The sequence below is a fragment of the Esox lucius genome, chromosome 13 (assembly GCF_011004845.1).
Source record: "Esox lucius isolate fEsoLuc1 chromosome 13, fEsoLuc1.pri, whole genome shotgun sequence".
NCBI classification, from domain to species: Eukaryota; Metazoa; Chordata; class Actinopteri; order Esociformes; family Esocidae; genus Esox; species Esox lucius.
In genome coordinates, this window is record NC_047581.1 from 6,801,549 (window position 1) to 6,817,098 (window position 15,550).

The window sequence follows — 15,550 nt, forward strand, 5'->3', positions numbered from 1 at the left end:
TACAATCAGTGGCTGACCACGGCCCCTCAGCTGCGTGCTCGCCTGCTCTCTCTGTTCTTCTCAGAGTGGCGTCGGCTATGCACTCTACCAGGGTGGATAGACGTGACGCTGAGGAAGGGGTACGCACTGCAGTTTCACTGTCAGCCTCCCCCGTTCTCGGGGGTCGTGGAGACCGTCATGACGTCTCCTGTGAAGGTCACGGCCCTGCAGGGGGAAACTGCGGACCTTTTGGAAAAGGGGGTGGTGTCCCTAGTCCCGTTGGGGCAGAGGGAGAAGGGGCTCTACTCCCCTTACTTCCTGGTCCCCAAAAAGGGCATGCAACCGGTTCTGGCGCACTCGGCGGAGCAGGCCAGGGTCCACACGTTCCGGCTGGTGACTCCGCTCACTCGCCTGGGCTATGCGGTGAACTGGAAGAAGAGTGCTCCTCAGCCCAACCGACTGGTAGTGTTTCTGGGGCTCCAGTTATCTACAGTCTCTAGGAGGGCTCGGGTGTCCGAGGCGCGGAGAGAGGCCACTGCGGGCCTTGGCACATGTCCAGCCGTCACGCATGGTGTCGGTGTACGCCATCATATCTCTCCTGGGTTTGATGTCGTCGGCCCACGCGGTGGTCCCACTGGGTTTGCTACGTATCAGAGGCCTTCAACGCTGGTTTGCACGCCTCCGTTTGGACCCAGTGCGTCACCTGCGTCGTTTGGTCAAGGTCCCGGACTCTCTGGGGCGGGACCTGGCATTTTGGAGGGACCCGCGCACTTGGGGGGTTCCCATGGGCGGTTCGGGTGTCGGTTTTTACGGATGCATTCTTGGCGGGCTGTCAGTTCCGACGCATGTTGCTACACTTCGCACCGGCCCTACGGGGAAGGGACATGCTAGTGTGGTCGGACAACCCCATGGCGGTCGCTTACGTGAACAGGCAGGGTGGGGTCAGATCTCTACCCCTCCACCTGTTGGCATTGCGGATTTGGGAATGGGCTCACGTGCACCTCAGGTCTTTGAGAGCTCTTCACATTCCCGAAGAACTCAATGTGGGCGCAGACCTGTTGTCCCGGGGGGGTCCCCGGGACGACGAGTGGCGTCTTCACCCCGACATTGTGGCCGAGCTCTGGAGGCGCTTCGGGAGGGCGCAGGTGGATTTGTTCGCGTCCCTGTGGTACTCTCTTCGAGCGCAGGACAGGCCGTGGCCAAGAGTACTGTTGTACGCGTTCCCCCGTCTGCAATGCGTTCCCCTGTCTGCAATGCATTCTCCCCGTCTGCAATGCATTCTCCCCGTCTGCAATGCATTATCCCCGTCTGCAATGCATTCTCCCCGTCATGTCTCGGGTGCGGTCAGAGGGGTTGTCGCCCGGGTGCCCTGTGGTTTGCGTAGGCAGCGTTGTCGCAGGCGAACGGATCGATCGGGGCGTTCCCTGTGCTGGGTCAGCTGCTGCGGGCTTGGCTCCTGAGAGGGCCAGGCTGCTGCGCCGGGGTCTGATGGCGGATATGGTCGCAACCATTCAGGGCACAAGGGCGGCCTCGACGTCGGCTAGTTACTCACCCGCTGGTGTGAGGGCGAGGGGGTTGACCCCCCCTGCTGTGACGTGGGTGAGTCTCTTTGAGCAGCAAAGGTCCCCTGGCACGCTGAAGGTGTACGCATGTGCCATTTCAGCGTGTCATGAGGGTTTCAATGGCGTGTCTGTCTTTAGTCACCCCTTGGTTAAACGTTTCTTGCCGGGTCCTGCCGTCTCCGGCCAGTGGCCCGGCGAACGTTGCCTCAGTGGGATTTGGATCTGTGTGACGCGCCGTTCAAACCCATTGACCAGATACTGTTGAGAATGTTGTCCCTTAAGACAACGCCTTTGTTGGCTCTGACCTCTGCTAAGAGGGTCAGTGACCTTTGTGCTGTCGACGCAGCCTGGCTGTCTCACCATTAATGGTGATGGCAGAAGGGCCGTGTTGCTTCCTAACCCGGCTTTTCTGCCCAAGGTGATCAAGGCGTCTTTTCACTCCATGAGGATGGTGTTGTGGGCGTTCTCTCCCCCTCCCCATACGGGTGCGGGGGAGGAGTGGTTGCATCGTCTGTGTCCGGTCCGCGCGTTGGCACAGTATGTGCAGCGCACACCCGCGGTGCGGACCGCGCCCCAACTATTTGTATGTCACGGTGGGCCAGCCGTTGTCAAAGCAGCGTCTGTCTCATTGGTTGTGTAAGGCGATTGATCTGGCCTACAAGTCACGTGGTGTCCCTACGCCTGGTGGATTTGGGGCCCACTTGCGTGTGGAGTGGCGGCCTCGGCAGCGCTGTTTAGGGGCATGGGGGACATTTGTGTTGCCGCGTCCTGGGGGACGCAGTCGCCGTTTGTCCGATTTTACTTGCGTGACATGGCCGCGGGCACGTTGGCCCACTCTGTGCTCGGCGTGGCTGAGTCTGGGGTGTGAGTTTGGTCTGTTGAGCTACTAGAGCGGCCGTTCGCTGCTCCGGGGTGCCTGTGCTCTTTTGTGAGGGACGCTCGCTTTTTGTGTGCTTGAGTGTCCGTTTGTGTGCCGAGTCCGGGTCTCGGCGTGCTCTCTGGGCTGGCCTCGGACGCTCCGATTCAGTCGAGACTGATTGAGGAGATACCGGTTGGGTTGGTGTTGTGTGTGCATTCGTTTGGGGGCTGTGATTAGCGCACAACGGTATGGGCTTAGTGTAAGTGGGATGGAAGCAGCTCAGTGTTGTGGTGTCCACGCCTGGGCTGTCCTGTTTGACACTTATCTCTTAGTGAGGTGGGTGACAGGCAGGGGGTACATCTTGGGCTCGCTCGCTTTGCCCTAAACCAAAAGGTTTCATAACCCCAGTTCTATGAGTGGAGCGTTGCCCATAGGGATTATGCCCTGACCTGTCACTGACTGCTTTTCTCGTGAAGAATGGAATGTCGGGAGGCAGATTGGGGTGTGAGCACTGCTTTTATAGCCATGGGGCAGATGGCCTAGAGCGGTACTATTTGCATATTAAAATTTTCAGTGACTGCCGATTGGCAGAGAGGGTAAACCAATAGGAGCGAAGCCCCTATGGGCGACGCTCCACTCATAGAACTGGGGTTACGAAAGTAACCATGGAAGTTCGTCCATACGCTTGTGCACAGAGCCTATTACTTCGTTTTAACTTATGCATTTAACTTATGCATTTACACTTGATACCATCAATCTCTGAAAACTTCCATGCATACATTTTTTTTAATTATGTCTCTGCATCATAAATAATGGGGACACCAGGCACCGCAATTATAATTTTCTCTCATCAATTTATTTTAGCTAGTACGTGAGTTTTGAGCTAGCGGGTAGAAAAGAGAAGGGACTTCAAGATGCAGAGAACTGCCTGCCATTGGTAACATCTGTCCTGCCATTGGTAGTCGCCTAACTCCGTCACTGCCCGCTCGCTGGAAATTGTTCAATTTATCTCAACTGTCACTGGGAGATTTTGTCTCTGAGAATAGCTCCACCCGCTGTCACTGTGTCTAAATGAATGAGAGAGTGCGTCTTCGTAGCTCTAGCAAGTGGACACGTACGAGTGTGCACGCACCATTACTCTCAATTTCTATCCTGTCTTTTCTCTATTTCCCCCTTTCTCTAGTTTAATACTGTTGACTCATTATTTGATCCTGTTTATTCTATACTGTCAGCCATTGACATCTGACCCTTGTACCCAGCAACATGCCCCACCTGAACACTCCCTCTCCTAAGGGAACTCCTCTGGGGAGGAAGACTGGATGTTGCCCTTTGACAGATATCTACAAGCAAGAGGAAACCAAAGATCATTGTCTAATATGCAACTTTTACCTAGTTCAGAAACACGTGCATGCTCATTTCCTAATCCATGTGCAGACAGAGGACAAAGTGAGGCCTAAATCACTCTCTTTTCTCGGCACTATGGCTGCTGAATCACTAAAAATGTGATTCCTGTTTGCATACACTTATTTGAATTACTCTGTAAGGAACTATCTGGCAAGTAACCTGTCATTCTGTTCTGTTTTGTAGTCGTATTACTACACTGTATATTTTTAGAGTGCAGGAAATACTCATGAACATGGAAGTAGACTTGCGCTCCAAGAAATGTACTTATCCATTTATCAGCCAACAAAGTATTTTTACATGGGTAAATCCCTCCATTATTGTGTAAATTGATACAACCGAATGAAGTTCAATACATGCATACCATTTGTTTACTAAAACATTAGCGTATTGTTTTTAAACATATGCAGGATGTTTTGTCTGGCACATCAAAAGCATATTGATTTCCAACCTAGGACTCATAGTATGCATAGCGGAAAATAAATGAAATAATTTTTCAAAATATGCATGACGATATTATTGGCACTCCCAGAATCCTAAATTCTTGAAGAAAATCTATATACACATGTGACAACGTCTTGTCAGTAAACATAGCAATTATATTAGAAAAGGGAACAACATTTCCAAAGTTAGCTTTGTAAATAATTTCATATTAAAGATTAATGATGAAGAATGTTGGCAAGGTCAGTCGAATGAGAACATAAATTATATCTTGGGTTTCTTGGGGTCACCAAGTCTCCAAAACTACAATTATATGCCACCTCCATGCCAGCAAGTTATTTGGAAGGGTTGCCAGACTCTCCTCTTACCAAACTGCAAATGTAGGCGCCTGGGGGTTGGGTAAATGTAATAAAAAAAAAATATCCAACTAAAATATTAAATGTGTGCTTTTTGGCCACAAACACCAGAGGTGGGTTAAGTATAAGAGCCATGGTCATACAAAAAATAACCTTCACACTTTCTTCTTGCTGTTTGTTGATTTAAGTCAGACTATTTACTTCTTAAAGTCAGACCAATACTGCTTGTGGATTAGAACAGAAGATCCACAGAAGGCGGTGCAATTGGCCAACGCTATCTGTGACAGGGGGATTAGTAATTTAATTTTGTTGCTTTGCCACGTTACTCTAACTTGCACTATCACTGTGAGTTAAATAAAGGTAAAAAGACAGATCTGTTTCCTCCAGTGCATAAGGACTAAAGAATAAATGTCTTTGTTTAGCTAGCAGCTTCATAAGAACCAGAATAGCTTCAGCTCTGCATTAGAGGGCACAAATCTTGACGTCGACTATCCAGAGTCCATTGGGAGTTGCTGCAGTGAGGCAGTTCAAGTACTTCTGTGTCCACATCTGGGTAATAATCCACCAGTTCAGAACCACAATACCTAATATCAGTGGATGATTTGTTTCAACAACAATCTTTTTATATATGAACAAATGTATGACTCTGGGATCAGAGAGACTAGGAATATAGTCAGGTGTGTAAAGATGCTATTAACCAGTGAGTGATAATGGGACAGGTTTTTCCACTTACAAAGCATGTAGAAGTCTGTAATTTTTATCGTAGGTACTCTTCAACTGTGAGTGACGGAATCTAAAACAAAAATCCAGAAAATCACATTGTATGATTTTTAAGTAAGTAATTTGCATTTTATTGCATGACATAAGTATTTGATAAATTAGAAAAGCAGAACTTAATATTTGGTACAGACACCTTTGTTTTTTTTAATTACAGAGATCATACGTTTCCTGTAGTTCTTGACCAGGTTTGCACACACTGCAGCAGGGATTTTGGCCCACTCCTCCATAGAGACCTTCTCCAGATCCTTCAGGTTTCGGGGCTGTCACTGGGCAATACAGACTTTCAGCTCCCTCCAAAGATTTTCTATTGGGTTCAGGTCGGGAGACTGGCTAAGCCACGCTAAGCCACTCCAGGACTTTGAGATTCTTCTTACGGAGCCACTCCTTAGTTGCCCTGGCTGTGTGTTTCGGGTCGTTGTCATGCTGGAAGATCTCGGCCAAGATCTTGCAATACATGTCCCCATCCATCCTCCCTTCAATACGGTCCAGTCGTCCTGTCCCCTTTGCAGAAAAGCATCCCCAAAGAATGATGTTTCCACCTCCATGCTTCACGGTTGGGATGGTGTTCTTGGGGTTGTACTCATCCTTCTACTTCCTCCAAACACAGTGAGTGGAGTTTAGACCAAAAAGCTCTATTTTTGTCTCATCAGACCACATGACATTCCCCCATTCCTCCTCTGGATCATCCAGATGGTCATTGGCAAACTTCAGACAGGCCTGGACATGCGCTGGCTTGAGCAGGGCGACCTTGCGTGCGCTGCAGGATTTTAATCCATGACGGCGTAGTGTGTTACTAATGGTTTTCTTTGAGACCAGCTCTCTTCAGGTCATTGACCAGGTCCTGCCATGTAGTTCTGGGCTGATCCCTCACCTTCCTCATGATCATTGATGCCCCACGAGGTGAGATCTTGCATGGAGCACCAGACTGAGGGAGATTGACCGTCAACTTGAACTTCTTCCATTTTCTAATAATTGCGCCAACAGTTGTTGCCTTTTCACCAAGCTGCTTGCCTATTGTCCTGTAGCCCATCCCAGCCTTGTGCAGGTCTACAATTTTATCCCTGATTTTCTTACACAGCTCTCTGGTCTTGGCCATTGTGGAGAGGTTGGAGTCTGTTTGATTGAGTGTGTGGGCAGGTGTCTTTTATACAAGTAATGAGTTCAAACATCTGCAGTTAATACAAGTAATGAGTGGAGAACAGGAGGGCTTCTTAACAGGCCTGTGAGAGCCGGAATTCTTACTGGTTGGTAGGTGATCAAATACTTATGTCATGCAATAAAATGCAAATTAATTATTTAAAAATCATACAAAGTGATTTTCTGGATTTTTAGATTCCGTCTTTCACAGTTGAAGTGTACCTATGATAAAAATTACAGACCTCTACATGCTTTGTAAGTAGGAAAACCTGCCAAATAGGCATTTTATCAAATATTTGTTCTCCCCACTGTATCTCTTGCCATATGGATTTCATATAATCTGTATTGTAATTAAAATTTTCTTCAGTCCAGGAACTAAGAATGTAGGATACACAAGTATCCTTGACGTGTGTTTGCTCTTTACGAGTGGAGGTCTCTGTTCCAGTAGCCCAGGTTAAAATAACATCCCGTTAAAATAATTAGCCTAAATGCAAAGAATAATTTTATAAACCTCAAAGCAAGGAAGCCCTCCCATTAATATTTACTGCCTCAATTTTGGTATGCCTAGCAACAAAGAACTCTTCACAATTAACTTAGGTTTTCACTGAGAGGCTGTATAATGAATGTTTACTGGATGTAAAAATCTCTCGTTGTGTCCTTAGGCTATCAGACCCCAGCTAAAGTGTCCGTCTCCATCTCACTATCTCTTCCTGTCAGTCTCTCGCTGCTGGTGCCGCCACAAACCACTTACACTGCTGTGTGTCTGCATGCAATTGTGTTGCCGGCATTTTCGATGTTATAGTCTAGTCTGATTATTATTCGGCATCAAAAAAACGCATTGTCGATTTCACAGTTATCATTTCTTCCCAGCTTCAAATTAAATAGAACAGACATACTACGCTTTGAGTAAACAGATTAGACCGCCGATTCCTACATCTGTCATAAAGTCTTTGAATGGATTTCAGGTTTGGACAATTCTACTCCATTCAGGCCTTGGTAGGCTGATTGTGTGGAACAGCTGGTTAGTGGGACAGTTGAACTGCCTGCCCCCCTATCTTAGTTTGGATAAGAACCGGCCTCTAATTAAGATAATAATGTACTAACCCAATGTTGATATTGCCCCAATCATATGACCAAAATGTGTTTGTTTGTGTGTGGTTGTGTGTTACGAGAGAGACTATATTTTAACCTGTCTTGTATTCTGCCTTGTGTGTGTTCCTGTGGTAACTCAGATACTCCCACTCACTGTCAGTAATGATGCTTGTAAACAGTCATTATCTATTTTAGAGAAGTCTCAAAGTGGCTGGTGAGCTAACGATGACTGTATTTGTTGATGTTTTGTGGAAAATACTTCACTTGTTAGTCACTCGTATCCTAATCGCACTCTGTATCCCGAGACGTCCCCTCATCCTCCCAGCGCCGACCCAAGCAGTTGCGATGCTGGCTGGCTGGCTGTTTTGCCATTGGCCTATCTCTGCTTTCTTTTCTCATGTAGCATAGATTTTTGTAGTTAAACAAAGAGTGCCCCCACCATAGTGTCAGTTTCATAGTGTCAGTTTACATAAAATACAGACCAAGAAAAACTACAATTTGGTCAATTTGTTTGAATCTTAAATAAAATTAATCAATAAAATGGACTTTTAAAGGCAACCTGGTCATAGTTTTGACACACAGAATTTTAAATGGTCAAAATGTCCTGAATATGCCACCATGATCAAGTATTGATTTATATACAAATCTGAAAATCCTGTAAACAGTTGACCATTCTGTGGTTCGAATAGCATCACCAGATTATCACTGTGATCTAAGCCACTGCCTCCCAGTACAGCTGTGCCATTGCAGCCAGTTGTTTGAACAGGTGGATTTGGGACATGGATGCCTTGTCTCCTGGGGCTCTGGCAACTACTGGTAGTTTGAGCGCCTCCAAAGTCTTGGTGACTGTCAACAAGGGAATGCGGTCATCTCCAGCATGCGTGTGCCAGAGACTACTTGGTACCTGGTTAAGCAAGCGGTGTGATAAGAAGCAGAAAGGAGGGCATGTCTCTATCTTCGTCTTTCCCAATCTTTGACTTGTTGTGACAAAGCAAGTCCATTGCGAATTAAACATCGCAAAATTGTGAAGGAAGGAAAGTTGGGTAGGATAAACAGTGAGAGACAGAATAAAAACAAATAAATCCAGAAAAACACGTCAAAAATGTTTTAAGTGTATATGCATTTTAATGAGTCAAATAAGTATTAGTACTTGGTGTCAAAACCCTTGTTGGCAATCACAGAGGTCAGACGTTTCTTGTAGTTGGCCACCAGGTTTGCACACATTTTTTCTTTGTAGATCTTCTCCAAGTCATTAGCAACTCAAACCTTCAGCTCCCTCCACAGATTTTCTATGGGATTAAGGTCTGGAGACTGGCTAGGCCACTCCAGGACCTTAATGTGCATCTTCTTGACCCACTCCTTTATTGCCTTGGCCTTGTGTTTTGGGTCATTGTCATGCTGGAAGACTCATCCACAATCAATTTTCAATGCCCTGGCTGAGGGAAGGAGGTTCTCACCTAAGATTTGACGGTACATGGCCCTGTCCATTGTCCCTTTGATGCAGTGAAGTCCTTAGCAGAAAAACACACCCAAAGCATAATGTTTCCACCTCCATGTTTGATGGTGGGGATGGTGTTCTTAGTCATAGGCAGCATTCCCCCTCCTCCAAACACGGCAAGTTGAGTTGATCCCAAAGAACTCAATTTTGGTCTCATCTGACCACAACACTTTCACCTAGTTCTCCTCTGACTTATTCAGATGTTCACTGGAAAACTTCAGACAGCCTGTACGTGTGATTTCTTGAGCAGGGGGACCTTGCGGGCGCTGCAGGATTCCAGTCCTTCACGGTGTAGTGTGTTTCCAATTATTTTCCTGGTGACTATGGTCCCAGCTGCCTTGAGATCATTGACAAGATCCTCCCGTGTAGTTCTGGGCTGATTCCACACCGTTTTCATGATCATTGCAACTCCACAAGTTAAGATCTTGCATGGAGCCCCAGACCGAGGGAGATTGACAGTTCTTTTGTGTTTCTTCCATTTGCAAATAATCGCACCAACTGTTGTCACCTTCTCGCCAAGCTGCTTGGCGATGGTCTTGTAGCCCATTCCAGCCTTGTGTAGGTCTACAATGTTGTCCCTGACATCCTTGGACAGCTCTTTGGTCTTGGCCATGGTGGAAAGTTTGGAATCTGATTGATTGATTGCTTCTGTGGACAGGTGTCTTTTATACAGGTAACAAACTGAGATTAGGAGCATTCCCTTTAAGACTGTGCTCCTAATCTCAGCTTGTTACCTGTATAAAAGATACCTGGGACCCAGAAATCTTTCTAATTGAGAGGGGAACAAATACTTATTTCACTCATTTAAATACAGATCTATTTAAAACATTTTTGACATGAGTTTTTCTAGATTTTTGTTGTTGTTATTCTGTCTCTCACTGTTCAAATAAACCTACCATTAAAAATTATAGACTGATAATTTCTTTGTCAGTGGACAAACGTACAAAATCAGCAGGGGATCAAATACTTTTTTCCCTCACTGTATGTTTATGAGTTTGTTGAGGAATCACTCTGTAATCATATTGACAAACATAACAATATGTTTTTTATATTCAAGAAACAACTTTTATCAGTTTGGGCAACTTGATTAAGCCCCTGGGCTTATTTCTGCTAGCGTGGCACTATTTGGCCTTTGGTAGCTTAACCAAAAATAGTTTTTGTGTCCTGTCCACTTCAAGAACATTTCCCACCTGTCATAAGCTGATACTGAGCATTGATTACCCATTTGCTATGTCATTCTTACAACATAGTTATGCATTTCTTTTTCCATGGTCTTACACTAGTAGAACTGCTGACTGTATTTGTCGAGATTTCTCTTTCTGTTCTCCTTTTTTTGACTCTTGATTTTGATGTTGTTGAGTTTTCAGTTCTCAATCAGGTTGGGATGGTTCTTGCCCTCCCCCATGGTTTCCTTTGATTAAGTATGAAGGAAGCAAGGATTGTGTAAGGTTGTCTTCTGCAATCTCAGCAGTGACTTTTCTGCTGCCTCATTAAACGTGTGTGTGTGTGTGTGTGTGTGTGTGTGTGTGTGTGTGTGTGTGTGTGTGTGTGTGTGTGTGTGTGTGTGTGTGTGTGTGTGTGTGTGTGTGTGTGTGTGTGTGTGTGTGTGTGTGTGTGTCTCCACCCACCTATATGCAGGCTAGTGTTTGTGCAGTGTGCTAATGCTGTGCACACATTGTGTTGTTTGAGAACTTGACACTTTACTGTTGTACCCAAAACATGAAGCTCACTGAAGCTAACTGAGAGAATTAGGGATATTAAGAAGGCCAATATATAGCCTATCTATCTAAGCCTCTTCACACTACATAGTTTTTTGCCCTGGGCTAAGTAACAGTGTGAACAAACCCAGACAATATAGAGTTTCCAACATATTTTAGCCCTGTTAAAGGCTGTTAACGAATCACATCTTGAGGTAGAATGTATTTTAAGGACCAGTCAAATAGACCTGTAGAATATTTTGTGTGAAGGCTGACAAGATGACTTTGCGTTTTGTGTGCGCGCTAGTGTGCAAGGAATACAACAGCAGGCATGAGGAAGTCAGACCACAGGTATCCACCCGCACAGACACACACACACACACACACACACACACACACAATCTAAACTTCTATTGTTGAATAACCATTAATGAGTACCAGCTAAATGTCCTTGCTTCATCTGATTTGCCTTGGGTTACTATATTGCTGGGATGTCTGGGTGTCACAAGTGTAGTAATGCGCACACACACACACACACACACACACACAGGGTGGGCTAAATAAAGGAAGACTATACAAACCTGGTCTCCTTTCTATTTGTGTATTGACTTCAATGAGCTTGGAGGAGAATTTATGGTAACACTTTATGCTATTTTTGTCCAGGCTGAGAACAGAGGCATGTGTCTAAAATGTCAGATACATGGATGGAAATCTTCCAAGACACTACTCTACAGCTGCCGTTCCAAACGTCACTCCTTCACCACAGGGCCCTGGACAAAATAGGGCGCTATCTAGGCAACGATACGCCGTTTGCCACGCAGTCGGGGAACAAATATTCAATTTCTCCCAGCTCATCACCCCCCTCCAACTTTCCATCTTTTTCTCCTCACTTTGTTCTTCTCACAGCCTTGTCTCACCTTGAGGTGTGTGTGTGCACGCGTGTGTGTAAGCACTCGCACGCGACTGTTTCAGTCAGAATCCACTGTACACCTTTAACACGCTCAAGTCGTCATCACTCCGTCTCTGCTTTCTAGCTCATTGGGATCGACACTTAGTGACCTGTGCGTGTCCATCTGTTCCCTAGTTCTGGCCATATGTGGACGTGTGCGTTTGTGCGTATGTCTGTGTTTATGTGTGTTAGGATGTGTCCGTTTGTTGTAAAATAATAGTGAGTGTAGCCAAAACAGTGCCGCGCACTTACTTTAGGACTTTGATAGATGCACATAAACATGCTGTTAGTGATCCAAGCAGGGTTACCACAGGAATGTATTATTGAAACAGGGACTGGGAGAACAGAGCTATTAATTCCATTATGCCATTCCATTATGCAGGCTCATGAGCAAGACCTTTTGTAGGCCACTAATACGATTTTAGGATATCCGAGGGTAGGCGTCTTTCTTGAAGCCAAAGCAAATATCATGTACGACTTTGTCATTCCATTGGACATTGACTTTGGCCTAGAGTATTCATGAATTGATTAACTTGTAACCTCTCTGTACCTCTGTGTCTTTCTCCCTCTCTGTCCCTCTAGGTAAGTCCCACCTGGCCATTGTTCAGAAGGTGAATAACGAGGGGGAGGGTGATCCATTCTACGAAGTGCTTGGATTGGTCACATTGGAAGACGTCATTGAGGAGATCATCAAATCAGAGATCCTGGATGAGTCTGACTTATACAGTGAGTTTATAATTTTTTATAACACTTAATACATCTTTTCATTTGTTTTATTACTTCCATTGAGTAAATGGAGGCTCAACCATTTTCCCAGTATAGGTTAGTTTGTGTGAAATGGGAGATAGAAAGGGCTGTTATCGGTCTGTATGTAAAACACAGAGATGCACCTCTGATTTTGTGATATCACGCTCTCTCCCAGCTGACAATAGCAGAAACAGGAAGAAGGTGGCGCCCAACAAAAACAAGAGGGACTTCTCTGCCTTCAAACAGAGCGAAAGCGAATGCAAAGTCAAAATCTCCCCTCAGCTTCTATTGGCCGCTCACCGCTTCCTGGCAACAGGTTAGTACATGTGACCCCCTTTCTGATAGAGCAACGATGCATTGGGGATGTCAACATCCGAACCTGGCCCAAAACCCCCAAAAGATTGTGGGTTAATTTCCGAATGCGATTGCATGTAGTAAAAATGTATGTAGGAAAAAAGAACTGTGAAGTATACAAATATGTGTGCACTGACCGCTGTACATCTCTCTGGATGTGTAGATGCTTAGTTCTTGTAGTTATCTGTTGTGCTGTAGTGCCTGCGCCATTAGTCATACGGTCTGCTGTAAGGAGTAAAACAACGTCAGAATATAAAAACCAAACAGAGAGGGCACTGTGAACGCATGACTGCCTGTCTGCTTCTACATGTCTCTTTGCCACTGCACTCACTGTCACAGTATTGCACTGATGTAATCGAGTTGCTGAGCCCCGAGGTCAAGTCCCAAGTCTCCAGTGTTCAAGTCCCATGGTAATGTCAAAGTAGCTGTCCAAACCAGGTTTCAGTACAACTTTATTAGTGTTGTCCATTTCTATTGCTAAATATAGTAGATCATGCAGATAGTCCCTTGGTAGTGCTAAAAGTAGTTTTGCAAAACATAGATTATGCTACAATACCATTCAGATGTTATGGAGTCACTTAGAAATGTCCTTGTTTTTGGAAAAAAAAAAAGCACATTTTGTGTCCATTAAAATAACATCAAATTCATCAGAAATACTGTGTAGACATTCTTAATGTTGTAATTGACTATTGTAACTGGAAACAGCTGATTTTTTTAATGGAATATCTACAGTTAGTTCCGGAAATAATTGGACACAAGATTTGTTATTTTGTCTGTCTACCAAAATATATTGAAGTTACAGTTAAATAATCAATATGGGTTTAAAGTGCAGTCTCTCAGCTTTAATTTGAGGGTATACATATCCGAACTAGAGAAGGGTTTAGGAATTACAGCTATTTAATATATAATATATATATTTCTTCGTTATTTCTTCATCAATTAAGCAAAAAAATGTTCAATTCCTAAACATTTCGTACAATATTTTTGTTCAACCCCTTGAATTAAAGCGGAGTCTGCACTTCAATTGCATCTTGGTTGTTTCATTTCAAATCCATTGTGGTGGCGTACAGAGACAAAATTAGAGCGACAGCAATTGTGGGTTTGATTACAGGCTCAAAATGTCCAGAAACAAAGAACTTACTTCCAAAACTCATCAGTCTATTCTCAGAACAAGAATGGACTGATGAGTTTCAGAAGAAATGTTGCCAAGAAACTGAAGATCTTGTACAGCATTGTGTACTACACCCTTAACAGAACAGCACAAACTGGCTCTAACCAGATTTTTTTTTTCCTCTGTCCAGTGTCTGTGTTATTTTTCCCATCTCAATCTTTTCTTTTTATTGGCTAGTCTGAGATATGGCCTTTTCTTCGCAACTCTACCTAGAAGGCCAGCATCCCGGAGTCAGTTTGTAGCTGTACTAACATAATTGCAAAAGGGTTTTCTATTGATCATAATGCCTTTTATAATCTTGGATTAGCAAACACAATGTCCCATTGGAACACAGGACTGATGGTTGCTGATAATGGACCTCTGTACGCCTATGTAGGTTTTCCATAAAAAATCTGCCATTTCCAGCTACAGTAGTCGTTTACAGTTAACAATATCTCCACTGTATTTCAATCACTTTGATATTATTTTAATGGACATAAAATGTTCTTCTTTTTCGACAACAAGAAGTGACCTTAAAACATGGCCCGGTAGTGTACATTTCATCACACAGTTGCATAGTATTAAGGCAAAAGGTATTATAGCTCTTTTTTCCATCTGTCCATTTATTCTCTTTGTCTCTCTTTGCCTTTCTAAATGTTCAGTGGATTGTAAGTCTACACACTCCTTGCACAGTATTCAACCTTCCCGGCCTTTAAAACCAACATTTACAAGGGATTACTACAACAGATCTCGAAAAAACTATATTTCCCTGTCTTACAGAAGTGACATTGTTCAGCCCGCCCCAAATCTCCGACAAGGTTCTGTTGCGGATTCTGAGACACACGGACGTCATTCAGGAGATCAAGTTCAACGATAGTGACAAACGCAGTCCTCAACACTACATCTACCAGAAAGGGAAGCCTGTCGACTACTTCATACTCATCTTACAGGTAAGGCCTATCAGTGTAAACATAGCTAGTTCACTGGCTCCTCAAACTGGTCTGTAGGATATTGCTTTTCCCCCATCTGCAGTGTTTCTCTTCCTGTTATGTTATTTTTCCAGCCTGGAAAAATATAAAAACAACTAACCGATTAATTCTGGTTGAAAATGATGGTATTGCGCTGACTGCTGTCCTCTTCATCTGGGGGCAAATTGACGACTCAACATGGCGACACCCTTGCTAGCCGTTGTACCTGATACCTCAGATGTCTGTGTGGGACCCCCCCTTGAGGTCCTCAGGGCTTCCCCCGTTTACAGGGGCCTGTTTACTTTCCCACTGAAAAAGGTGATCATGTTTTAGGTCACTCCTGCTAAACGGATTACGTTTCCCTGCCACGTCTAGAATGGTTTTAAAAGCGTATTTAAATTTTTTTTACAGATTTTAGTGTTTTTGTTTAGAGTCAATAATTTAAAAAATGCTCTTTCAACTCCCGCAGGCAACAAGGCAACAAACCTTTTGTTGTGGCCTTAACCTTAATTTCTCCTCTAAGTAGATCTGTATAAAAGGGTCTACTAACTGACTTGAATCTTATGTCAGAAGATTGATG

General features: G+C 44.6%; 1 protein-coding gene across 3 annotated transcripts in view; it reads left to right on the forward strand.

The window, feature by feature from the left end:
- Positions 1-15,550, forward strand: part of LOC105007895 (metal transporter CNNM4) — a 53,314-nt gene that overhangs the window by 15,857 nt on the left and 21,907 nt on the right. For all 3 annotated transcript variants that reach the window (XM_020052854.3, XM_010866999.4, XM_010867000.4), the window contains exons 2-4: positions 12,334-12,477; positions 12,674-12,814; positions 14,783-14,952. In XM_020052854.3, the coding sequence (XP_019908413.1) occupies positions 12,334-12,477; positions 12,674-12,814; positions 14,783-14,952 (455 nt within the window). The remainder of the gene's footprint in view (positions 1-12,333; positions 12,478-12,673; positions 12,815-14,782; positions 14,953-15,550) is intronic.